We start from the raw sequence: 27373 nt of genomic DNA on the forward strand, positions 1-27373 counted from the left end.
TTCTGCTTCTACTTGTGATTTATCTTGTTGGATGAATGTTAAACCGATATTAGCAACTTGATTTGCACTTGGATAACTGGACAAAACTTGGATAACTGGACAAAAAAAGTTTCAATAAAGGTTTGTTCCAAAAGGCTTTATCTGTACAAAGAGACATATTTCTCTGATTATCAGAGGATTTATAATGCTAAAAAGTTTGTCATTTGCCATCATCTTGTGAAACGTAAAATCGAATTTAATACTTTTAATTGAACAGATTTATAACATTCAGGTAGTAATGTGTTAATATACACTCACTGGCCAATTCACTGTTCAACTGCTTGTTAACACAAATTTCTAATCAGCCAATTACATGGCATCAACTCTGCAAGTAGACATGGTCAAGACAATTTGCTGCAGTTCAAACAGAGCATCAAAATGGAGAATAAAGGGGATTTTGAATGTGGCATGGTTGTTGGTGCCAGAGCTGGTCTGAGTATTTCAGAAACTGCTGATCTACTGGGATTTTCACGCACAACCATCTCTAGGGTTTACAGAGAATGGTCCGAAAAAGAGAAAATATCTAGTGAGCGGCAGTTCTGTGTGCACAAATACCTTGTTGATGCCAGAGAAGAATGGCCAACTGGTGTGAGCTGATAGAAAGGAAACAGTAACTCAAATAATCACTTGTTACAACAGCGTTATGCAGAAGAGCATCTCTGAAACCACAACACGTCCAACCTTGAAGTGGATGAGCTACAGCAGCAGAAGACCACACCGGGCACCCCTCCTGTCAGCTAAGAACAGGAGGCTACAATTCACACAGGCTCACCAAACCTGGACTATAGAAGATGAGAAAAACGTTGCCTGGTCTGATGAGTCTCGATTTCTGCTGCGACATTCTGATGGTAGGGTCAGAATTTGGCGTCAACAACATGAAAGCATGGATCCATTCTGCCTTGTATCAACGCTTCAGGCTGGTGGTGGTGGTGTAATGGTGTGGGGGTTGTTGCAGACCAAGTACATCCCTTTATGACCACAGTGTACCCATCTTCTGATGGCTACTTCTAGCAGGATAATACACCATGTCATAAAGCGTGAATCATCTCAGACTGGTTTCTTGAACATGACAATGAGTTCACTGTACTTGAATGGCCTCCACAGTCACCAGAGGTCAATCCAATAGAGCACCTTTGGGATGTGGTGGAACAGAATATTAACATCATGGATGTGCAGCCAACAAATCTGCAGCAACTGCATGATGCGATCATGTCAATATGGAACAAAATCTCTGAGGAATATTTCCAGTACCTTGTTGAATCCATGCCATGAAGGGTTAATGCAGTTCTGAAGGCAAAAGAGGGTCATTTAACAATGTTTGTCTTTTTCTTTTCAGAATTGAGCTTTATTAATATCAGTATAATATCATATAAACAGGTTTATATAATTATAATTATACAGAAATTATATAGTATTAAAATAATATGATTAAAAAAATCTGCAGTTAACACGAAACCCTTTATAAATATATGGGCCAAGACAAGATGACAAAACTCTATTATACGTCAAATGAATAAAATGTTAATCTAGTGTCCTGAACCAGAGTGGTAAAGTATAAAGATGTCAGATCATAAAAGTTTAGTATTTTTGAACTTATAAAAAGTCTTTGAATATATTTTTAATATTTATTCTAAACATATATTTTTATTTAGAGATTTGCAAGAACACAACAGTAGTATTTTTGTTTTTGCTACAATGAACTTAAAGCGATCTCTCCTCGTGACGTCATCAGCCGTGCACCGGAGCAGGAAGTGCCGGCGGTCGGTGGGACTCTAAACAAGCCTCTGTTTTGCTGCGCACTTTCACGCTTTACCGAGCAAACATGTAAAAAGTAGTTCGTCCAGCCGAGCTACAGTCCACCGAACCAGACCCGAGCTCAAGCCCATGCCGGCCGGGACACTCAAGCGGCGGCGTTGACACTCATTTTGTGGCGGAGAGATGAAGGAGGCGCGGGGCTGCGGCATGCGGAGCGCCGTCGGGTTTCTCTCCCGCAGGACGATCGACGGACACCCGCAGCTGAAGGAGGAGTTCCAGCGCCGCAGACTGTCCGGCTGCTCCAGCCTCTACAAGAAGGACATGCTCGGACACTTCGGCTGCGTCAACGCCATCGAGTTCTCCAACAATGGAGGCCAGTGGCTGGTGTCCGGTAAGATCCTCCGGTTCTCCCTGAATGTGGGTCAACGGCGGGTAGCAGTTGCTAACGGAAGCGTGTTGGGGTAAAGTTGGTTCTATATTCACAGAATTGGACATTTTCATTTACAATATAATTTCAGAAAAGTCTTCTTTGCAAATTCTAAATGTTGAAATTACATTAGCAGCCAATGACTATCAACGTACAACATTGTTCACAGTCAAATAAATAATGCTAATGTTGTTTTCAAGTCGTTTACATGCAATTTCAGACCGAATATTCAAAGTACCGTGGTAAACAATGTAGGGTGAGTGTCACAAGTTGTCACTGGACGAATGTGTGAATGCAAAACCGACTTTACCTCAATAAGCGTATTGGGTGACTGTGAAGTTGGTTTTATTTTCACAGATTTGGACTTTCCTTAATATTATGAATTCAGAAAACTCTTTACAAATTCTAAATAGTGAGATCATATTAGCAGCAATGACTATCAAAGTACAATATAGTTAACAGTCAGTTAAATAGTGCTAATGTTGTTTTCAAGTCATGTTTACATGCGATTTCAGACCTAACATTTCAAAGTACCATGGTAAACAATGTAGGGAGCATGTCACAAGTTGTCACTGGACGAATGTACCAATATAAAATCAACTTTACCTCAATAAGCATGTTATTTGACTGTGAAGTTGGTTTTATATTCACAGATTTGGACTTTCTGCTTCATAATATATTTTCAGAAATGTTTTTTGCAAATTTTAAATGGTGAAATCATATTAGCAGCCAATGACTATCAAAAGTAGGCTACAGCATTGTTCACAGTCAAATTAATAGTCTAGTGTTAAATAGTCATACTTGCATGTGTTTTCTGACTACATTCAAAAGTAGCTTGGTAAACAATGTAGGGAGCGTGTCACAAGTTGTTACTTGACATATATGCCAATATAAAACCAACTTTATCTCAAGAAGCAGATGGGGTGACATTAGTTTTGTATTTGTGCGCTTGGCCGTTCTTCTTAATAATATAATTAAGTATTCTTTTGCAAATTCTAAATGGTGAAATCCTATTGACAGCCAATGACTATCAACGTACAACTTAGTTCACAGTCAATTAAATAGAGCTAATGTTGTTTTCAAGTCATGTTTACATCCAATTTCATCAAAAAAATGTAGGGAGTGTGTCAAGTTGTCACCGGACAAATGTGGACCAACTTTACCTCAATTGACAAATGAAGCCTTTGACTTGAGTTCAGAATGATTCTTGACAGCTTAATTTGATTGAGGTAAAGTTGGTTTTAATTCGCACATTCATTTAGTGACTACTTGTGACATGCTCCCTAAATTGCTTACCAAGCTACTTTGAGTATTCAGTCTAAAATTGCATGCAAGTATGACTTCAAAACAACATTAGCACTGTTTTTTTGACTGTGACTGATTTATTTGGATAGTTATTGGCTGCTAATATTATTTCACTATATAGAATTTGCAAAGAAGACTTTTCTGAAATTAGATTATCAAGGAGAAAGTTTGAATGTAAAATTATAAAACCAACTTTACCTCAATATTAATTCATCAGATGCTTGCATGGTTTTATGCTTCTATGTTTTGCACTTTTTTTTTGCACACTAAAAAGAGGGAGAATGTTCTGTAAGCAGATGTAAACGCTGTTGTGGTGAACTTAGAAAGTTTCACACCTGAGTAATATCAGTACTAGGTTATAGTGCATTACATGTTACACTTGATAAAGATCAGTCTTCTAGAAAATGCTTATTTATAGTCTGCATGAAGTGGGTCACTCAAAGATATAGGCTTCATCAAGTTGACACCACATAACAAGCTTAGTCGTGGTATTGTCAAAAGACAAACTAAGAAAATGTAAACTATTAGTGAAGTTTAATTAGATACAAGACAAATGGGACATCAACCAATTTGTACTTCAAGAATGAACTGTTAAAGGCATAGTTCACCCAAAATAGAAAAGTATGTTGTTGTTTATTTGCCCTTGATTTGCAAACATAAAAAAAGATATATTGTCGGCGCCAACAGCCTAGTGGTTAAGTGCGTCAACATATACAGTAGCACCATGGTGCTTGCTGCGACCTGAGTTTGATTCCCGGCTCGAGGTCCTTTGCCGACCCTTCCCCTCTGTCTGCCCCCAATACTTCCCTGTCTTAAACCTCCACTGTCCTATCCAAAGGTGAAAAAACTTGTAAAAAATAATTATTTAAAAAAACAAACATTTTGAGTAATGTTGGAAACCTGTAACCATTGACATGCGTAGTAGGGGGAACAAACGCTATAGAAGTCAGTGTTTACCGGTTTCCAACATTCTTCAAAATATCTTATTTTGCATTCAGCAGAAGCAAAAAAATTCACAGGTTCCCAAACTTTTCAGCCCATGACCCCCAAAGTAATAATGCCAGTGACACACAACCCCCACTATTTTCAGATGTGGTTATAAACATACAATTGCCGAATGCAACAGCTCACACACACACACACACACACACACACCAATAGGCCGTTATAAACATGTGTATATTGACAACACAAAAAAGTGCAACAGTCTATTGATATTTTTTATAGTCATTTATTTATTTGCTTAATTTAATATTAACCTCACCTAATGAGTCTGGTCTGCACAAATTTTACAGCACAAGTCTGTTCTTGGTTTAATTTTGGAGACCACCACGTGGACATCATACTCCATGTTCAGTCTCCTGTATTTATTTTTAATATATTTGAGTGGTATAAAGGTGTGAGAATGTTTGGGCTGGTGCTGTAAAATCAATCTGTTGTAAATGATGATATTTCTTATGAGATAATCTAATGTAAAAACCCAAGGAGTTGCAGTCCAATGGAAAAAAAAAAGTAAACTGGTGGCTTTTTTGTATGTTGCATTTTTAATGTAACTAGTTTTATCTTCTGTAGGTTATAGATAGGATATAGTATTTTTAATATTTTTTTAAATTTATTCAATTTTTGGAGATCACCAAGTGAACCCCTCTCATTATCCCCTGACCCTCACTTTGGGAACCAGTGCCTTAGTTATCACCAGAGAAATCAGTTTTGTGATGTGTCTTAATGGGGAAACGCTGCCTCCAGTATCACTGCCTGATGACCTTTTTGCTATGAATGTTTTTTTTACAAATCTGTGGATTTATGCAGAGTGATTTTGAATGAAGAAGCTGAAAAAGAACACATGAAAAAATAAAAAATAACTTTATTTTAAGCTTTGCAGTCAAAATCCAGTTCAGTTCATCTTTATTTCTATAGCACTCTTACAATGTAGATCGTCAAAGCAGCTTAACATAGAAGTCCTAGTAAATTGAAAGTTCAGAGCCACAATTAGAACCACTTGTTTGGTAAACAAAGCTAGCAGATCTCAAATAATACATCCACTAGAAGATAGTAAATATTACTTTTACATAAATGGTCTAATTATTTGCGCACAATTCAATAATAATAATAATAATAATAATAATAATACTGAAATTAGAAGTAAAACTGAATAATTACATTTACATGAGTAAATAAATAAATTAAATGATGGGTGCTGATTTTGTGTGGGTCTACTGATAAAGGCAGCAAGGCAACAAGTTGTCTACCTAAGCTTTTGGACGCAGCCAATGTTTTTTTATACTGTAGGTTGCAGCATCTATGACATTGCATGGGCAATCTTGATTCTGGAGGTGTCCTGCATAGTTTTGCTTCAACACTACTCCAACACAGCTGCCTGTAGCTTTTTTAATGAACACTGATTAGTTTGTTCAGGTGTGTTTGATTAGTGTTAGAGCAAAACTCTGCATGGACACCGGCCCTTGAGGATCAATATTGCTCATGCCTGATCTAGGAGAAGCACCAGTATCATTTTGATGAACACCACTACACACGTTCTAGGTCTCCACTGTAAGCATAATGTGTCAGCTTCTATGTGTCATTGTGCTGCCCTTTTAAAGTGGACATTTTATGCCCCTTTTACAAGATGTAAATTAAGTCTCTGATGTTGCTAGTGTGAATGTGAAGTTTAGATTCAACTTTATTGTCATTACACATGTACACAAGTACAAGGTAACGAAATGCAGTTTCGGTCTAACCAGCAGTGCAATAGCAGCAAGTGCAGGATATTGGTATAAGTTAAAAAGTGCAGTTATAGAAAAACTATGGTGATATTTACAGATGGGTGTACTATGAACATTATATACAGGTTGTATTAGCTATGAACAGAGATTAACAATAAATGAATATATGTACAGGTAGCTATTAATAATCTGAAGTGTGCAGATAGATAAACATAATTACAAATGTTTATGTAAAGTGGGTGTGTACATAATTACGAATGTCCATGTGCAGTGGGTATGTACAGTTCACATAAATGATAATAATAATAAGTTTCAACTCAAAATACCTCATAAATGATATAACCCTTTAAGGCTTTGATCCAAATTGTGCAGTTTTGGTGACTGTCGCTTTAAATTCAAATGAGATTGTGCTCCCAGCCCACATTTAAAAATGATCTCTAGCAGGTACAGTGAAAACTCTAATGGCAGACGGCTGCTTCTCACTCAGTACTGTTTATGATAAAAAGGGAGAGATCTCCCCCTCTGATGACACGTACAAAGGAGAATGTCAATCAAAGTGTTTCTGCAGACTGTTTTTATCAAGTGTGATTATAAAAAAAATAGATTTAATAAATTTTTCAGGATTAGAGGCTGGCTATATTCACACACAGTTCCACACAACTGTGTTCAAACCCCTTATAAAAGGGATTTTTGCATAGTAGGTCCCCTTTAATGCCCACTCTAGACATTTCAGACTATTTTTGAGAGACAGTTTCTGTTGTACTCTTTTTCTTGCTGACTCATTAATTGGTTGCAGCTGTTGATGATTTTTTTTTTTGGCTTCACATGTTCATTCCTGGTTGAGGTTTTATTTTTGTCTTCATGTGTTTTCACTTACATTAGGCATGGCTTATTATTATTATTATTATTATTATTTTAAAGAATAGAAAGTTCAAAAGTACAATGTTTATTTTAAATAGAAAGCTTCTATAATGTTGTATTTCTTCTATACGTGTTTACATAATGTGGATCAATTCAGTTGATCAACAGTAAAAATATGCTGTCACTTTAGAATTTTGTTGTTTGATATATTGCACCAAAATATATTACGATAAACGATATTATTGTCATTTTAAGACCATTTTATGCCACTCATTATAAAATGCCAGAATAACAGTATAATATTATCACAATGAAAGTACAAAAAACACACATTTTATTCTTGAGAATATTAAATTTAATTATAGTCATTTTAACAATGTAATAATTAGGCATTGGTATCAGAATGTGAAAATGTATATCCTTAACAAATTAATAATAATAAATGTTAACAAAAAAGTGCAAGGTAAAGAGTAACCGAGGCTGGGATATCTGCTACTAGATCTATTTTCAGTTGTCAGACACCCACATGAAAATATACTAAAGTCATTTATAGTAAATACAATAGTGCTTTTTAACCATACTGACACTAGCTATGTTTCCATGCCAAAGTGCGAATTAACTTAATGCTCAAAACTGGATTATCGCATAAAAGATGTGAGAATAAAGCAGCATTTCCATCCAACGAGTCAAAATGAACAAAATCATCACTTCCTGATTATCTGGCGCCAAATATTAACAGTAAAAGTTGAATTTGCTGTGAAAAGAGAAGCTGCGTGAATCTTTTCTTCATTTAATAAATGACTTGCGCATCAGAAGGCATCGCTGGCACGCAGACGCGGAGCACAATCTATCTTGATTCGGGAGGTCATTATTATATAATAACACTAATACTTAGAATGACCAAAACAACATTTCAGATGTTTTACAATGTGCTCAGCCTGCTGGTTTGTCTATTCACACACATTTTTATCATCACCTGATCTTAAAACAAAATCACATGACCTTTTTTAATGCGCACTCTGGAATTTGTTCAGTAAAAGTGTTTCCATCACTGTTTATGCACATCTTTTCTTATCAAATAAAAAAAGTTTATCCAATTAAGTTATGCACACACGTTTTTATGTGCATTTTCAAAATGTATGCGCATCTTGTCGTTTCCATCAACCTTTTTTATGCCCATATCCAAAATGTGCATAAAGATAGGTGTATGGAAATGTAGCTACTGACACCTCCAATAGAGATATAGCGGTTGCGCTATCAGCTAAAATGTTGCCAGAATTTTTTTTTATGTATGGGCGAGATGTATATATTGCATCATCAAAAATGATTAAGGTCATGTCCATGTGTTGTGCAATAAGTCCATATGTTGATTAATGTGTAAGGCCTATGTAATGCATCCCTATGTGGTCAGTTATATATAACACACATGTCTGCAAATATTCTCCACATCGTTAAAATAGTGATGGAAACTTGACACTGGTTTAGCACGAGGCAGTCACCTGAATCTCTTTCATTAGATATAAATGTGCTGTTTTCCAGTCGACTCAGACTTTTATTTATGGACATAATTCATATATCAGATGTGCCACACTGACCTGAGATCAGACCCTGGTCTAGTGATTAGATTATATTTGTCAGTAATGCATCTTGATGAGGTACAAGGTATCTGCAGGGCCTCAAAATGTCTTCCAATCCACTGAAATATTGTGTTGTAGGTCTTAAATAATTTTAAACGGGTCTTAATTTTCCTATTTCAATGTAAATCTTTACCCACTTGGGCCAACACCCATCCAATCACTAACAATATTTATTAATAAATGTTTTAGGAAATGTTTATTTATTATCTCCATTTACTATTGGTTTAATTATCTTTCTTTCAATAACATTTGTTTTTAAGGTTTTAACTTGGCCATTAAAAAAAAATATTTAGCGTTTAACCTTGCGCAAGTCTGAAATTTCATTCATTGTTGTCTTAAAAATCTTCTATAAAAGGTCTTAAAGTCTTAAATTTTGCAGGTCTTCAAATTGCTCATTTTAGTTAAAACAACATAAAATTAATTTTACAATTACAAGATGAAAGTGGATAACATTATACAGATAATAAAATACAATAAAAATAATAGGAGACCACTTGAAAAGTCTCAATTTATTAGGTATGGATATTAGTTTTAAAAAAGATCTTAAAGAGTTACTCCTAATAATTCTTCCTAATCTTAAATTTCTCAATTTTAAACATTTTTATGTAGAAAATGAGAATTTTTCAGACAATCACAAATGTTATGAGAACTTTTTATTTTTTTTTATTTTTTAGGGGTTTTCATGTTTTATTGGGATAGGATAGTGGAGGACAGACAGGAAAAGGGTCGGCATAGGACCCATAGCACCATGGTGCAATATGTCGGCACACTTAACCACTAGGCTTTTGGCACCGACATGAGTTTATTTAAAATAAACTTTTTTTATTTTAAATTTGGAAGAAGGCTCATCAGGAGTTTCAAGAAAAAGTTAACTATACATTGTAAATCCAGAGAAACTTTGTTATTTGGTCTCTTAATTTTTTCAATATACATGAGCAATTCCATGCAAATGTCAACCTTGCCATGAAAAAAATTAGTTTTCACCAAAATACAGAAACTGTTTCTATGTTTTTTGTGTAAACAAGTATTTTACAGTACTTCAGAAATACTCAAATGTCTCTGTCAATGTTTTCTAACTATCGTACTTGATTTACCAAAGTCACACAAGTGGTAATTTCACGTCGGTCACATCCATAACGACGAGACGTCACATCCATAATAAAACTTTTTCCTCATAAATGCAAAAATGTCAAATAAAATAAAATTAATAATTTTTGTTCTATTGAGAGCCGACTCTTCTCCTTTTGATTAGCATTGTTTCTTTTGGGTTGTGCAGTTTAATTCACAGAATTTCTACAAAGTGTGTCGTATACTGTAAACTTGCAGACTTTTCTGTCAAATCCATAATGCATGTTTATTTTCTTCATTTAAAGTACAAAACATGTTTACAGATTGCTATTTTTCTGCTCCCATAACTCTGTGGTTAGTTGTTTCAGAAAATATAAACAGATGTTTCAGTATAATGTTAACATATACTTTCAGCTGCAAAGTTTTTACTGCAAATGTCACATCCATAATGCTGAAATTGCTCATTCATATATATATATATATATATATATATATATATATATATATATATATATATATATATATATATATATATATATATATATATATATATATATATATATATATATATATATATATATATATAGCATCTGTTGTTGCAAATCAGAACAAGGGTACAAGAATATACATTTGTTCATTTTAAAACTTCCCTAAAGCTTTCCAGGCTTTTCTTTGATGTCTGTAAAGCAGCCAGATTGTATGTGCTTTTATACACGAGAGTGTGTTCCTCTTGTGAATCTGTTGATGTGTTTTCTGTTGTAGGTGGAGATGACCGCAGGGTGTTGCTGTGGCACATGGAGAAAGCAATACACTCACGGGCAAAACCAATGAAGCTAAAGGGGGAGCACCTGTCCAACATCTTCTGTCTGGCGTTTGACAGCACCAACAAGCGTGTTTTCTCAGGAGGTACAACACACAGCTTCACAATGCTGCTGAAACAGAGAAGGGCTTTTTCACATTAACTACAACTGTTGGTGGAAATATTCACTTTTAGCAGTTGCAGAAGGAACAGGGCTGCTCAATACTGGAAAAATATGCAGCATTATTATAAAAATGTTTCTTCTGATATAACCTTTCACTAGAAAAATGCTATTTTTATTAGCTATGATATTAAATATTTTCTTTATTCAATGATGTTAAAATAAACAAGTAAAATATGTTTTGGATCAATTTAGACTACAAATACTGTGTCTAGGTGCAAACATTTAGTCTTTTAAAAACATTAGGGCTGCATCTGAAATCGCATACTTTCATACTACATAGTGCAGTTGTGTATATAGACCTGAGTTGCATATCTGAATTCATAGTATTCAAACAACAGTATGCAAGAAGTACCCAGATGACCTACTACTTCTGATGAGCTATCCCATGATGCCACAATAGAGTATACTTGAATGTGATTGAAGCGACGCAACTGACGCTGGTAGGTCATGTGCAGGGCCAGACAAAATCTGTGGACATTTTTAGCTATTTTTCGCAGAATTTTGTAAAAAATCATAACAAACTTAATATATGAATAAAAAAATTATGCATTTAACTTTTATTTAATGTTTATGTATAAATGTTTATTTTAAATGTACCTACTTGAGAAGTAGCAATTTCAGACGGAGCCTATGAGTGAGTAAAAACTCTGATTGGCTGTTGTCATTTTTCTGTTTTGCCTTATTTATTTTAAGCTCTCATTGTGTCGCAATTTAGTCTCATTTCTTATATCTTTCGCGTTCCATTTCCATCATCATAATCATCGATCAGGTCATTTTCAGTGCAGTGCTTGACGATGCTGTTGGCCTGCTTATGTCATTTCAGAGTTATCTCCCCTAGAGGGGAAAGCTAATCTGAACTCATTCTGTTTGTTTGTACAGGAAATGATGAGCAGGTGATTCTGCATGACGTGGAACGTGGTGAGACCCTCAATGTCTTCTTGCATGATGACGCCGTGTACGGTCTGTCTGTCAGTCCGGTTAATGATAACGTCTTCGCCAGCTCCTCTGATGATGGACGAGTTCTTATATGGGATACCAGAGAACCACCACATGGAGGTACACAGATGTGAAAGTGGAGTTGTTTTTTTTTGAGTATGGACTGCTTTAATGCTACAGTCAGGATACTAGATGTGTATGGATAAAACTGATCTCTTGTCATTTTTTAATAGCATTAAAAGAAGACTTTTAGGAATGTGTGATATTGACATGACAAATTTTTCTCTATTTTATTTTATTAAATATATACATTTTTTCATATACATGAATATACATTTTTTCATCACACCCACATACATTTAAGCTTAAAAAAATCTATATGAGAAGGATTTTATTTATTTATAAATATAGATGTAAATGAAATGAAAAAAAAAACAAACTGAAATAACTGACGGTTCGTTTTGTTCTTCTGATCTAAAAGAATAATTTCCAAGTAATATAATACATTGGTATATCCTCTTATAACATGTTGTGTTTTTTCTAAGGTCTTGTGGTATAAAAGGTCTGAAAGCCATTGCTTAAAGGTTGGAGAGGATCTTTCTTTTCATTTGAGCAATATTAACCTATAAGCTAGAAGCATAGCAAAGGCCAGTGGCACCCGCAGCCATACAGCCGTACACATTGTGCGTCCCTACCATGAGAGGGCGCAAATTAATGCCGCTTTTTAATTTATTTATTTTTACGTAATTTAAATTGATTATTAAACCGTATACACTACGATATATTGACAAAGCAAGAAAGAATGAGAATAAATAAAGGTGTGCGTTTGTGTGTTTTAAAGTGTGTATGCACTTGCATGGTGGGAGATGGGTAAAGAAATCTATTGGCTTCAGTTTTGCTGGTAGTTTTTCCGCACACTAAAAATTAAAATTCAGATAACTATTGTTTCAAACAAGGCAAGGGCAATCACATTTTCCTTACGTTTCTAAGGACTGCGGTGTAATATCAAATATTGAAATTATTATCACAAGATGTTTTTGTAGTAAAAGCTAAAGTTTTTTATTTTTGCTGAGGGCATTTTTGTGGTTTTTGCTCTTGTGATATTACTTAAAAAAATTATATGTTCTAAACATATATCAACATTTTAAATTACAGAAATATGTAACATTTTAATACCATAATTGTATTTGATAAATATTGCACACCCCATATTCATTTTATTTGATAAAATTACAGCAAAAACAGTTCTTAAATGAGTGTCAAAGCATCTGTTTTATCTGCCATTTGTTTGTGTGTGCGTTGTGTGTTCTAGAACCGTTCTGCTTGGCCAACTACCCTTCAGCGTTTCACAGCGTGATGTTTAACCCTGTCGAGCCTTGTCTCCTGGCCACTGCAAACTCTAAAGAGGGAGTGGGACTATGGGATATCCGCAAACCCCGCAGGTGAGATGAGGGCCTGTCTGAAAACACAATCTTTTATACGGCTCTTTAACTGATTTCTTTTTAAAGAAGAAATATTGTTTTGATAGCTGCCAAATATGTAAATAAATATATCTAAAATTATGAATTTAGATTGTTTAATTATGTTTAAAGAAAAATAAAACTCCGGAGGCCAAGAAGAATATGAAAGTAGCACAGTTGGAACAGTGTCCAAATCTAAAGCTTATTATCATCATACAAACATATTTGGTTTTTGTTGCATAATCAGAGTTTTTTTTAGTCCGAATGTGCACTGTGATGGAATTAGCAAGGCTTAAGAAAAATCTGCTATACTGCCTGAGACCAGCAGAGGACACCAGAGCTTGTGAAAAAATGTCCTCTGCTGACTGTTAACAGGATCTCCTGAAAATCAGTGACTCTTATTGATGTTCTTTTATATGAAATTGCTTTGCTGTGTGTTAATGTGTCTTTGTGTGTCTGCTGCAGTTCTCTGTTGCGGTACGGAGGCAGTTTGTCCCTTCAGAGTGCCATGAGTGTTCGCTTTAACAGCACGGGGACGCAGCTGCTGGCTCTGCGCAGACGTCTGCCCCCCGTCCTATATGAGCTCCACTCTCGCCTGCCCAGCTTCCAGTTTGATAACCAGGGCTACTTCAACTCCTGCACTATGAAGAGTTGCTGCTTTGCTGGCGACCGAGATCAGGTTAGAAGAGTGTGTGCAACACTGTCTGAACTATTCTACACTCACCGGCCACTTTATTAGGTACACCTTACTAGTACCGGGTTGGACCTCTTCTGAAGTTGCCTTCAGAACTGCCTTAATATTTTATGGCTTATATTCAAGCTACTGGAAATATTCCTCAGAGATTTTGGTTCATATTGACATGATGGCATCATGTAGTTGCTGAAGATTTGTCGGCTGCACATCCATGATGTGAATCTCCCATTCCGCCACATCTCAAAGGTGCTCTATTGGATTGAGATCTGGTGACTGTAGAGGCCATTTGAGTACAGTGAACTCATTGTCATGTTCAAAAAACCAGGCTGAGGTGATTTGCGTCTTATAACATGGATATAAATGCATTGAGTTGCTGCCATGTGATTGGCTGGTTTGCGTTACGGAGCCGTTGGATAGGTGTACCTAATAAAGTGGCCGATGAGTGTATATCAAAACAAATGTATTACCATTCAAAAAGTTTTGAGTAAGTTAAAAAGAATCTGACTACTTTTATTTGCAGACATGCATTAAATGGACCAGAAATTAAATGTTTTTAATAAAATACTAAACATTTCTATGTATGACTTTACAAAGAATATTGTAACTTATGATCAAACAAAATTAGTTTTGATGACCTTTCAGAAATATTAATAAAACATTGCCAAGCTCAAACAGTAGTGTACATCCTATTGAAATAGAACATTGCTAGTTTGTTAGCTTTAATGTTCAGGAAACCATTCATTATTGCAAAATCATGATGATTAGGGCATAAAAGAGTTTCTTTTGAGGTAATAACCTGGTTAATTGTACATGCAAACTAGTTATTTACACAGTTTCCAACTAAATATGTAGATTAATATACATACAATATGAATTTTAAGTAGTTTGTTTATGTGCAAAAAGAAGAATATGAAAGTAGCACTGGTGACTACTAGGTAGGTACAGTGCCCAAATATTAAGTTTATTATCATCATACAAACATATTTGGCTGATTTTAGAGAAATATGTGGAATATGGAAAATTTAGATGCTATAACACTGTAATCATTTCATTTTGCAAGCAAAATATACAATAAGCTGGGTATTTATTTATTTATTATTTTTTATTTCAAGAACACATTAAATTGTTGAAAATGACAGTGATAAAGTATATAATATTACAGAAAATATCTGCTTTGAGTAAATAGTGTTTTTTTTTACTTTTATATTGCATCTTTTGCAAGAATCCAGTCTATGAAACATTTTATTGCACTGTTCTGCTTTTAATGTTTGTATACATTTTATTTATAAAGAGAATACTTGAGTAAAGGTTTAGAATGATTATCTTATTATAATTTAAAAAGTCTGATGTAATAGACCCTTTTCACATTTCCGGGTTTCTCCATAGCAGAAGTTGTCATAGTTGGGTAAACTTAGAGCACAGTAAATGTGAGATTACAGCTAATTTTTTTACAATCCTATTTGCTGAAATAATGAAAGAAAAAAAGAAAAAATAGTATGAGACCGATGATGAGAGCCAGAGGAGAGAGTAACGTGAAAATTACTCTCAGCCTCATAGATGCTGCATTAGAAACCCCTTGCATAAGCCGTAATTTGTTTTTTGTAATTTGACGCAAAGATTTCATGATACATTCATAAATGCCTGTAAATGTTCATAAGTTAAAAAAAATTTAAGTATTAAAAAACTTTCAAGGAATTAAGATTATGATCACTGTTAAACTCATCATAACAGTCTCGTGAAAGGGGTCCATACAACTTTTTGTTTGTTTGTTTGTTGGTTTGACTCATATTTATCGTATTTATTACATTTGTATTATTATAAATTGGTTTTGCCATGAATATTGCCAATGAAGCTGACATGGCATTAAAGAAAAGATTTGGTATAATAAAAAAAAACCTAATTCATAATAATCCAAAACTTTGAAATAAACTAAAGTTTAGTAGACCAATAATAAATGAATGACTAACTGAACCAGTCTCGGTTTTATATCAGTTAATGTGTAATGTAACTGCTTTTTTTGACTGATCATCAATGATTGTGCAGAAGAAGAGTGCATGTGTCTGCTTGTTTGTGTGCATTCTTTGTGAGGTTCAGGTATGTTGGGTTTTTGGGAATGTTGGGCTGCTCTTGTAGAAGCTTGTTTTATCAGTGTTGAATCTAAAGTTCGGCAGATGCTGTTCAGTGTGTGTGTACGTGTACGTGTACGTGTGTGTGTGTGTGTGTGTGTGTGTGTATGTGTGTTTGTGCGTGCATGCTCATCTGTTGGATTCTATGTTTGGACTTTTTTGTTTGTCCAGCTGTTTCTTCTCTTTCTTTCTGTCTGACTGTCTTACACCTCCTTCAGCATAACCATGGATTCTCCTCCCTCAATCCCTTCTATCACTTGTGTGTGTGTGTGTGTGTGTGTGTGTGTGTGTGTGTGTGTGTGTGTGTGTGTGTGTGTGTGTGACTGTGTGAGTGTGTTACTCAGAATTCTTTTAGAAATTTAATTTGTGTTGATAGCTTTCCACAGATATCTTACATAATCTCTTTTTAAACAAAAATACAGTTCAATAAAAGTTTTCTATTTAAATATATTTAAAAATGTAATTTATTTCTGGCCGGTTCATTCCACCTATTCAGTAATGACCCCTGATATATCAGGGATTAAGCCGAAGAAATGTGAGTGAATTTATTTCACTATTTGTAGTCAAAGCTGCATTTTCTGGATCTTAACTGCATTTCTCAGGGTCACTTTGTGTTGCAGAAATCATTAATATAGTCAAGAATCTAAAATCTTGGAAGGCATTTATTTAAAAGTTTAGTATTACATATCAAATACATTTACGTTTGGTTATTTTAATGCATGATTGCAAATAAATGTTTCTTTTTTATCTTACTCGAAGCTTTAGAATGGTAATGTGTTTGTTTTGTTCTATCACTATAGTTCAGACAGTGTGGTACACAAATAGATAATAATAGTTACTACTTTGTAAATCGTGTCATATTTTTGCTTAATTGCTTAGTGCAGTGTTTCTCAACCATGTTCCTGGAGGACCACCAAAACTACATGTTTTAGAGGTCTCATTTGTCTATCACACCTATTACAGGTCTTTCAGTCTCTGCTAATGAGCTGATGATCTGAATCAGGAGTGTAAGATTCTGACAGTATGATAACCTTGGGTAAAAATATCACTGTTTCATGGTATTTCATGGTATACTCTCTTTTTTTCTTTTTTTTATGTCTGGGTTGAAAAACACTTTTTCCCCGTTGAACACAATGAATTTAGTTTTGAGAAACATTTAAAATATTTTGGAATAGTAAACATCCCAGCAGACACAGTACATCAACATGACGTCAGATTGATCTTGTACCCCAATTTTACACCAATTTTGTTTTTGGAATTGAAAATCAGGTTCATGTCAGAACCCAACGTCAGGCTGACATCAGTGTCCAATGTCCAACCTAAAATCAACCAAATATCAATGTCTAATGATGTTACAGCTTTACATTGTGTGGATGTTACCACTATGACATCTGTCTATGTATAAAATACATTGGATTTTGGTTGCCATACCTGAATGTCAGTATTTAACGTTAATATGACGTTGGTTAAAGATGTTGTTTTGACGTTGGATTTTGGTCACTTTCCAAAGAAATCAACCAAATATTGTTATTTGATGTCAAATTAGCGTTGTTCTTAGATTCTGGCTAGACATTGAATTTTGGTCACCTGACGTCACAACCTACATCTAACTTAATATAAACGTCTTTTGTGCCTGCTGGCTAAATAATTCAAATAAATCAAATCATTGAATTGATCATTCTGCTTTCTTCATTTGTTTTACACTTCATTTGTCTTACTGTACAATTTAAAATAGAATCTTTGGCTATCTTTTCTGCTGGAGATACAAAAATATAAACAATAAATCTTACATATATCGTAGGAATGGTATAGCAGAAAATTTTGGCGGTTTTAAAACCTTGACTTTTCCAAACAACCCTATACCCTGAAAATAGTTATTGTCTCATGTCTAAAGGAGACATGTGCTGCATCTCAATTCGCATACTATCCAGCCTAAATAGTATTCGAAAATAGAATTTAGTATGTCCCAAACCATAGTGTTGAAAAGAGCATGCCAAAGGTTACTATTTCCGGTAGTGTAGAACCAACAATACTCTAACCACTAGTATTGCCCACAATACTTTGCGCCTTGAAAGTGAATTTGATTAGAACTACAAACTCATGTAAATAAACTACAAACATGGTTGACCCGCGATACCAAGTGTCAAGTAGAGAGGCTTTGGTAAAGTAGTTTTAATGACTATTAATTAATATCTAACCAGCTAGAAAATATAAGTGTTATATTTCATCATATCAAGATATGTTTGAACATTAACTTCTGAGTGCATAATTACCCAAAAGACCTGGACGATTTTTCTGCATGAAAGACTCTTGAATGGCAGATTATCCTGCTGCTGCTTCTCCAATAAGGTAGCTAATTAAACATGAAAGAAATGTGAATGATGTGTGAATGATTGACAGGGCTCATAACTAAGAAACATAACGACCTGTTAACGAGGAAGTTGTATGTACCAAAGCTTGCATACTCTTCTGTTACACTGTCAAATGTATATACTTTTCCTTCACAAAAAAGTACTTTTAGGGCGCATTATAAGGATGCGAATTGGGACGCAGCAAAGGAAATGTGCAGAGATGGTGGTCCTCCAGGAACGTGGTTGAGAAACACTGGCTTTAGTGCATGTACCAATTTTATTTCTGTGTTTTTCCAGTACATCTTGTCTGGATCCGATGATTTTAACCTTTACATGTGGAGAATTCCCACTGAGCCTGAAGCAGGTGAACACACTCACACACTTATGCAAATGTTTACCGTGGTTAATATGTTGTTATTATTTATGGTCGCATCTTGTCTGTGTGTCGGCAGGAGCCGCGGGTCGAGTGGTGAATGGGGCCTTTATGGTTTTAAAAGGTCATCGGTCCATTGTGAATCAGGTCCGCTTTAACCCTCACACGTACATGATCTGCTCCTCCGGGGTGGAGAAGGTCATCAAGGTCAGCTGATTCTTTCATTTAAGCATAACACAAAAACTGTGAAGAATGAACATAGACTTTTGCATACTGTAAAGTGAATGGATTTACAGTAAATGATCATAAAAGCTCTCCATATATGTTGTGTATTATATCTGAAGTGATATGATGGCTTTCTGTGGGGATCAGATCTCAACAGAAAGCCATCATATATATATATATATATATATATATATATATATATATATATATATATATATATATATATATATATATATATATATATATATATATATATATATATATATATATATATATATATATAAGCGTTATTTCAAATTGTAGTAAATGTTACTGTTTCTTGTTTTAAATTCAGCCAAGGTGAATTCTCTCAAATAGGGATGCAACGATGTAACTCACGATTCGATTCACGATACTAATCGCACTATTCACGGTTTTGTCACGATTTTTTAACAAAATTATTTGAGACAAATTTAAGGTGAACAGGAATCTTTTCATTTTTTTCTTAAATGCTGCACAATTGTTTACAAAATAATCTTTTCTGCAGTTACTTAATTGGAATTATAAAACAAATACAATTAAAGTTAATAATGCAAACTAAAGACTAAACTGACAAAAATGAACAATACAAATAACGAAGGTTCTTTAATACAAACAACCTAAAACTGTGATTATGCTGGGATTTTTCCTTTTTTTTTTTTAAAGAAATATCAGCATATCTATGTTTTCTGGCATAAACTGAGATCTTTGCACATTTACAATGTCCTCTGCTGATGAGCAAACTCTTTTACTGGGGACTGAGATAGCAGGTGTGGAGAGGAAAGCCTTTCCTAAACTAGAGAGCAGTATGTACAGAGGTGCTCAAAAGACCTTTGTTTCAGGCGACTGGCCACTGGCATAAAATACTGATTATTATAATATATGACAGAATAAGCAAATTATTAAAAAAAGATGCATAAACTAAATTGAAAAGAAGAGGGTAAAAAAAGGAACAATCTAATACCTGGTTCTCTAACAGCACAGCTTTCTCTTGTCTAAAAAACATCTTCACACTTTCGCTATGAAAACACTGATGCACCATGTGATCTCTGTAGCACTCGTCAGAGCAAGCACAGCTGCCAATCCTCCGATCAGTGTGGTTTGGCCTATTAATAGCTTTATGCATATAGACATCTGTGACGATAGTTTTTCACTGTGCTGCATCATATTCGTTGTTCTGTTAGTGTAATGCCGAGTTCAGACTGCATGATTTTCAAAGTAGCCATGTCATGACTGTTTTCACACTGCATGACTATCTGGGGTAGCATTTGGTTGGTGCTGTGTTTCCCTTGCAAGATGGATCGGTGACAAGGGGTTTCATACTGCATGACTTTAAAATAGGAAGAATCACCAACAACTTTGTCCAAACTACCTGTCACAACTAAACACAGGCGAGAAGTGACATGGAGACAATGCAAGGTCACGTAGTATATCTTTTGTTATTAACTACATAATGAGAAAGAACCCTCTAGTGGGGTAGAAAACCTGGGTTTGAAGGGCATTAGCAATATCTCTTCAACTTTTTTTTCAACCCAGTCGTGATATTACTCATATGAAACATGTCAAACAGTTACGGGTGCCCCTGCCAAATTTCCACCAGTTCTTTTTTTTTTTTTTTTCAATTTCTTGGGTCTAAATAAACCGAGCGCTTTTAACATCTCTCCCATCCTTCCGCTGGCCTGCAGATACCCATATTAGTGGATGCTGCTCTCTCATTGGCTGTAGGTGATCTCCGATGTTATTTTCAATCAGAACACATTTCATACAGCATGATTTGAATCTCCGACAGCTCCAGATATGTAGCACGCCAAATATCTCACGGGTATCAGCAACTCATTTGCAATTCTCTCAGATTGCGTCTTTAATAGTGCACACTCTGTGATTGTTACTTGCTTTAACAAGCACCAATTTGCTTGGGATTTCAGGCATTTGTCAGCGATTTCAAAAAAACCTGTCGACGAGTCAAAGTCGGGGGCTAAAATCTGAACTCGCCATAAGTAAATGTGTTTTTGCAGTATTTGCACTCACTGTTTTGTTTAGTGCACCTCATCACTGTCATTTTAGTCTGCCAACAACCCCCCCCCACATACACACACACACACCTCTTGCTTACCGCTGATGTGCAGGTAAAGCAAGTTTGCAGCTTTAAACACAGCGCCCCCTCTGTTCAAAACATGCACAGTGATTTGTTCAACATTTCTACCGATTTGAAAAATCGCATTTTTGTCAAATAAGTTTTATTGAAGGCACAGTTTCAAGAAGAAAAGAATGATGTTTACATATTTTGTCTACATATAGCATAGACAAAGCAAATAAGAAAAATTTAAAGCAAAAACAACACGAAAATTATAAAATAAAAATCAGAATCATCACATTTAAATTGAATTTCAACCGGCTCATGGTGAATCGTTACATCCCTTCTCTCAAAATGTTTGCTGTGACTAAAGTTTCAATATGCAAAATATACAAATTAGGATTGAAAGCTACCCTGAGGGCAACTCAAATTTCAATATTTATCTCTAACAAAACAGCATCAGCAGCATCCATCCTTATTTGGTTTCCTTGTCTGGAAGAGAGGCGTGTTTTAACATGCAACTCCTTTTATGTTTCAAGAAAAAAGTCCTATGGGTCTGAAACAACATGAGGGGGAATAAATGGATAAAATGGGTAAACCATTCCTGTCAGACACGAGCAGACCTGCCACACACACATAGCAAAACATTCAGCATGTGTTGGAAAAATCATCATGTCCGAACTTGTACGTGTCCTCCGTTTAGTCTTAAATGAATTTCTGCTGTCGCTTGTTCGGCCGCACCTAAAAGCCTGAAGGCACAGAATCTAGGCATGATTTTACCCGTTAGATTCACTGTCCTTTCTTGTCATCACTGTAAAGCAAGCAACCGTTACAGCTTCACAACACAGCTTCCTGACAAATATATAATGCACTAACAAGCGGTTTCTTTCTGGTTAGCGATGTGATGGGTGTCGCTGTGGTTTTTCCAGCTGTCATGTTTGTTTCTTCAGTGTTTGTCATGAGTGTAACAGTGAGGCTGTAGTTTATGCTTTGCTGGTGGTTCTTGTGAAATCGTTTTTTGGCAGGCTGTTGATGTTGAGTAACACTTGCGCACTGAGGGCCTGTTCTCACTCACTAAACTCGAATTTGTCAGAGACCATCATTGCATGTTTTTTTATGTACATCTGCTGTTTGCGCAGACATTGACGTGGCTGCAGTGATTTATATGGTCAATTCGGTAATAATTCTGTTATTGTCTGGGGTGTTGGGGCTCTTTTATGAACCCATAGTACTGAAAAAGATGGTTGACGTTGTGCTTTCACACTGACAGCATGTTCACTGTGTTTTTTTTATATAATTTTGAAAGAAGACTCTTAGGCTTACCAAAGCTGCCATTTAATTTTTTTCGCCTTAGTCCTTTTATTTATCAGGGGTTGCCACAGCGGAATGAACCGACAACTTATCCAGCATATGTTTTATGCAGTGCATGCCCTTCCAACCACAACCCAGTACTGGGAAACACCCATACACAATCATATTCACAGTAGGCATGCACTGGTATAAGATTCTGACAGTATGATAAACTTAGATAAAAATATCACGGTTTCACGGTATTACTGCTCTAAAATATATTCTTTTAAAATGTCTGGGGAAAAAACAACAACTTTTTTTCCCTTTGAACACAATATATTTTATTTTGAGGAACATTTATAATATGTTGGAACAGTAAACATGTCTGGCTAAATAAATCATGTCTTCATTAGGTTCAAAAACACAGATTTCTTTACAATTTAAAATGCCATCTTTGGATATCTTTTCTGCTGGAGATACTGCAGTCCTAAAAAACATAAAACAAAACCTGAATAAAAAAATATACTTTAGGAACAGTATAGCAGAAAGTTTTGGCGGTTTTAAAACCTTGACTTTTCCAAACCCCGGTATACCTTGAAAACGGTTATCATCCCATGCCTAATTCACACACACTCATACACTACAGCCAATTTAGCTTTTTAAAATTATTAAAATTACCTATATCACATATCTTTGAGCTTGTGGGGGAAACCCGAGCACCCGGAGGAAACCCACGTGAACACTGGGAGAACATGCAAACTCCACAGAGAAATGTCAGCTGGGACTCGAAACAGCGACCTTCTTACTTTGAGGCCACAGTGCTAACCACAATGCAGCCGACCAAGGCTGCATTTATTCGATCAAAAATATACTTCTATATATTACATGTATTTCTGTGATGTCAAAATTTCTTCACGGATCATGTCTAGATCCTTCACATCTTGCTGATTTGGTGCTCAATAAACTTTTCTGATTATTATAATTGTTTACTTTTTTTTAGGATTCTATGATGAGAAAAACATGTATTTAAAATGATATATTTTGTCATTTATTATAAAGGTTTTAACTTACTAATGATATAATAAAATAATACTAACAATGTTAATAAAAGTTTTTGCAGATATAACAAAATGTACTGATCCTAATCTTTAGAATGGTATTCTAAAATCTCATTTTACCAGCAATATTTTGTGGGAAACTGCTTTGGAACGTATATTTATTAACTTTTTTTATATATATATTTATTCCGGGTGCTCCGGTTTCCCCCACAGTGTGAATGCGAAAATGTATGGGGGTTTCCCAGTACTGAGTTGCAGCTGGAAAGGGCGTCCGCTGTGTAAAACATATGCCAGAATAGTTGGCGGTTCATTCCGCAGTGGCGACCCCTAATAAATAAGGGACTAAGGTGAAGGGAAATGATTGAATGAATATATAGTGAGACATTTGAATGGAATGTATACAGGATAATACTATAATGAAAGATTAATATATAGCAATAATGAAATGAAAATTTCAAATGAAGGTTTATAAAATATTTTTTTCAAAGTATCAAGTTGATAACGCAAATTTAATTTAATGGTTAATTTAATTTAAAGGGTTAATTTAATCCCCTATAAAATATGTATATGTTGTTTATAAATTCTACTATTAAAGGGCTATGAAAACCCCCTCTTTCGGTTCAAGTCTACCTCCGAATTTTTTTTTCAAAAAATGCTCCGAGATGGGCGTGGAGTGCTGCGAGCAGTGAAGAGACGCATAATTTTATAGTGTAAAAAGTTAAAATGCAAAGAAATAAACAGTAATTTAATGCCCTGCTACATTTGTTATTTCATATAAACATGACCACAATTTATATCATTATAAAAAGAATCATGTTTATATAAACACTATAAATGAGGAGGACTTCTCTCCTTCTGAATCCCGAGTCTGAATGCAGACACAGTGGATAGCAGTGCAGCAGGTCTCTTGCCCTGTCTATTCCAACCATTAACCCTGCCGCTAATCTGGAGGATTTTAAACAGGGGTGAACACTAAAGCACGGATAGGTGATTTATCTAAATGGAAACGAATTCAACTGATAAGAGACAAAGTCTACCATTCTCCAATTCTTGTACAGCTCTCCCGACAAAAATATTTGCTGCACACAAACAGCTTTGCTGTACCGACCCTGACAGGATCGCAGGGAAAAACATGCAACAAACACCGTGGATCATGGAAACAAACACATACGACCCTTTACGAACGGCTAAATACTGTGTGCTGTGCGCAGAGTCCGCAGACACGGTCTCACCTAGTTATTGGTCTCACAGCTTGGCAGGTATACCTTGCCTTTGGAGAGCACGTGCTCTCGTGAATAATTAAGAAGCAGGGTCTTCTCATTGGATAAGAAAACTCAGCTATGAATAAAAATGAGAAACCGTCGCGTCATCACTCCACTAGTAGATTCGCGCTACGTCCCTGATTTTGATCCTGCCTCAAAAATGATTTTAAACCCGGAAGATAAAATTAGCTGACAAAAGCTCAGAGTTATCCAGTTTTCTCCACAATTAAAGCTGACAAGTGCTAACGTTGTCTTAACTGATGCTCAACACACACAATTCTGTTAAAATCTCAAAAGTACTCAAGGGTTTCTTGTACCTTTAAGGTCCCTTGTAAACTTGCAACATAAACGGCATGTGAAAGGAGCCTAATTCGGCCTCTCTGCTTTTCTCTGTGTGCAGGTTTGGAGTCCGTATAAGCAGCCAGACAGTTTAGGAGATCTGGAAGGCCTTGTGGAAGACAAGTCTCGCTCTCTGTACACTCATGAGGAATACATAAGCCTTGTGCTCAACAGCGGGACCGGCCTGTCACATGATTACGTCAGCCAGTCAGTGCAGGAAGACCCTCGAATGATGGCTTTCTTTGACTCGCTGGTTCGACGTGAGATCGAGGGCTGGAGCTCTGACTCGGACAGCGATTTGAGCGAGGGTGCAATTTTGCAGCTGCACGCCAGAGCCCGGCGGTCGACCCGCTCCACACGATCCACACCACGATCTCCTGCTACCGTGTCTGCAGCTCATCACAGCGACTCCGAACACTCGTCTTCGTCTTCCCTAGCGGGACCGGATGTGTCTGGGAGTGAGCGGACGGATCAGGATAGAAGCGGGTCACAGAGGAGTCGGGCCAGACCACGTGCGTCTGCGTTTCTGCTTGACCTTGTGAACGAGGATTCCGATTCCAGTGGGTTTTGGTTGGACCCAATGCCCCGCCCCAGATCCCCTAGCCCGCGTGAAAACTCAAGTCTTTCTAGCCACGCCTCCTCAGCAGGCGTAGCCTCCAGTTCAAGCTCCTCCCCCAGCTCGTCTTCTAGCTCCTCCTCCAGCACTGATGGAGTTGACGAGGAGCTGCGCAGGAGCAGGATGCGACAGCGCAATGCAGCCAGATGGAGGCGCCATATTGGCTTTTCTACAAGAGACTCTGCCCAAACACTTCACAGCGCCACAGACTCCTCCAACTATCCCAACATTTCCATCCACGATCAGTCGTCCCACTCTTCGTCCTCAGGTGATGAAGATCGGCCTTTCAGAAATCGTGGAAAACAAAAGCCAAGTTCGTCAGACTTATCTGACAGACAATCGCAGTCCAGATGTAGGCGCCGCATCACTTCCTCCTTCTCAGGGGCTGGGGACGCCCCTTTGGAGAGGGCGAAATCACGAGCAGGCTTTCTGGCGGAGTCTGGGGAGGAACTGGAGCGAGGGAGAACCAGCGGAGAAGAGTTGAGTACTGTGGAGGATTTAAACCTGACACTCAGCAGTCGCACCACAGCTGCTGGTGTTAACGGACGTCCACATATTGATGAGAACTGTGGAGACTCTATACACCCAGAATGCTCTGGGGCAGAACTCGGTAAGAGCTCTGGTGACTCCAGGACCCAAGGGGAGCCCTCTGAGCGGGAGATCACCAGTGTTGCTGGGAAACGGACTTGTTCAGACTCGGGAGACGAGGAGGATTCTCCATCGGAGAAGAGGGCGAAGACGTGGTGATGTCACAGCACAACTCACTGGCTCAGAGTCAAACTTGTTTTGAGTTGTTCATCTTCAGACTCTTTTTGGTTTATCATTTCTGAACCAAGTTCTCTTTTTCTCTTTATATGATGTCATGCGTTCTGGGGTCACACCGCAGTGATGACACTAAAAAAAAAGAAGATATTAGTGATATTATGTTATTTGAGGAAAAAAAATAACTGCAGTGCTTTTGTTTTCATGGTATTTTAGTTCCATTGATCCTGTAACTTTTATGTTGGGGTGGTTCTGGATTGTTTTTGTTTTTGGAGAAGAAAAGGGATTTGAGAGCATTTCTGCAAGAATGCTGCTTGTGCGTTTATGTCAGTGGAACTGGGATGGAAAAGGGAGGGGCGGGATGAAAACAGTGTTTCCATGGTAGCCTCATTGAGCAGCAGCTGTTTGAGTTGTGCATTAAAGTTCTGTTCCAGTGTTTCCACAGAAAGCCTTATGTCATGATTCTTCTTCCTCATCGGATGCCATTGTGATCTTCAATGAACAGGAAGTTGCTGTAATTTCTAAACAAGCGTTCTCTAGGATTTTGCAATGTGAGGATCGTCACCATGGTGATACATCAGTATCTGCTCTCCATCTGTCTAATGGAGTGTATTGCAGGGCCAAATGCAAGATGTATTAGAGCATGCAGTCGCAGGCCCCTTTATTAAGAGCACTTTAGTTGAACGTCTTTTTGTAATGTAATGTGTATTTATATAGTGCATTTATTGTGTACGGCCATACAACTAAAGTGCTTCACAATCATGACGGGGTCTCTCCACACCACCACCAGTGTGCAGCATCCACTTGGATGATGTGACGGCAGCCACAGGACAACGGCGCCAGTGCGATCACCACACACCAGCTATTGGTGGAGTGGAGAGACTGTGATGCAGCCAATTCGGTGGATGGGGATGATTGGGAGGCCATGATGGGTAAGGACTGAGAGGGCATTTGGCCTTTTTACAAGGGAATTTTTATGAGTAGTGCCATG

General features: G+C 36.6%; 1 protein-coding gene across 1 annotated transcript; it reads left to right on the forward strand.

Moving 5' to 3' along the window:
- The first annotated feature begins 1783 nt into the window (after positions 1-1783).
- Positions 1784-26830, forward strand: dcaf5 (ddb1 and cul4 associated factor 5). The gene is made up of 8 exons (XM_056471041.1): positions 1784-2185; positions 10578-10721; positions 11678-11854; positions 13047-13176; positions 13660-13873; positions 18663-18729; positions 18818-18945; positions 25066-26830. Exons 1-8 carry the CDS (start codon positions 1978-1980, stop codon positions 26365-26367), a joined length of 2370 nt encoding a protein of 789 aa, XP_056327016.1. The 5' UTR covers positions 1784-1977; the 3' UTR covers positions 26368-26830.
- Positions 26831-27373: the final 543 nt, after the last annotated feature.

This window comes from Danio aesculapii, chromosome 13 (genome assembly GCF_903798145.1).
Source record: "Danio aesculapii chromosome 13, fDanAes4.1, whole genome shotgun sequence".
Lineage (NCBI taxonomy): Eukaryota > Metazoa > Chordata > Actinopteri > Cypriniformes > Danionidae > Danio > Danio aesculapii.

Coding starts and splice junctions, on each gene's coding strand:
- dcaf5 (XM_056471041.1), top strand. CDS start 1,978: ATGAAGGAGGCGCGGGGCTGCGGCATGCGGAGCGCCGTCGGGTTTCTC. Junction 10,722..11,677: donor CAAGCGTGTTTTCTCAGGAG/GTACAACACACA, acceptor TTGTTTGTACAG/GAAATGATGAGCAGGTGATT. Junction 18,946..25,065: donor GGGTGGAGAAGGTCATCAAG/GTCAGCTGATTC, acceptor CTCTGTGTGCAG/GTTTGGAGTCCGTATAAGCA.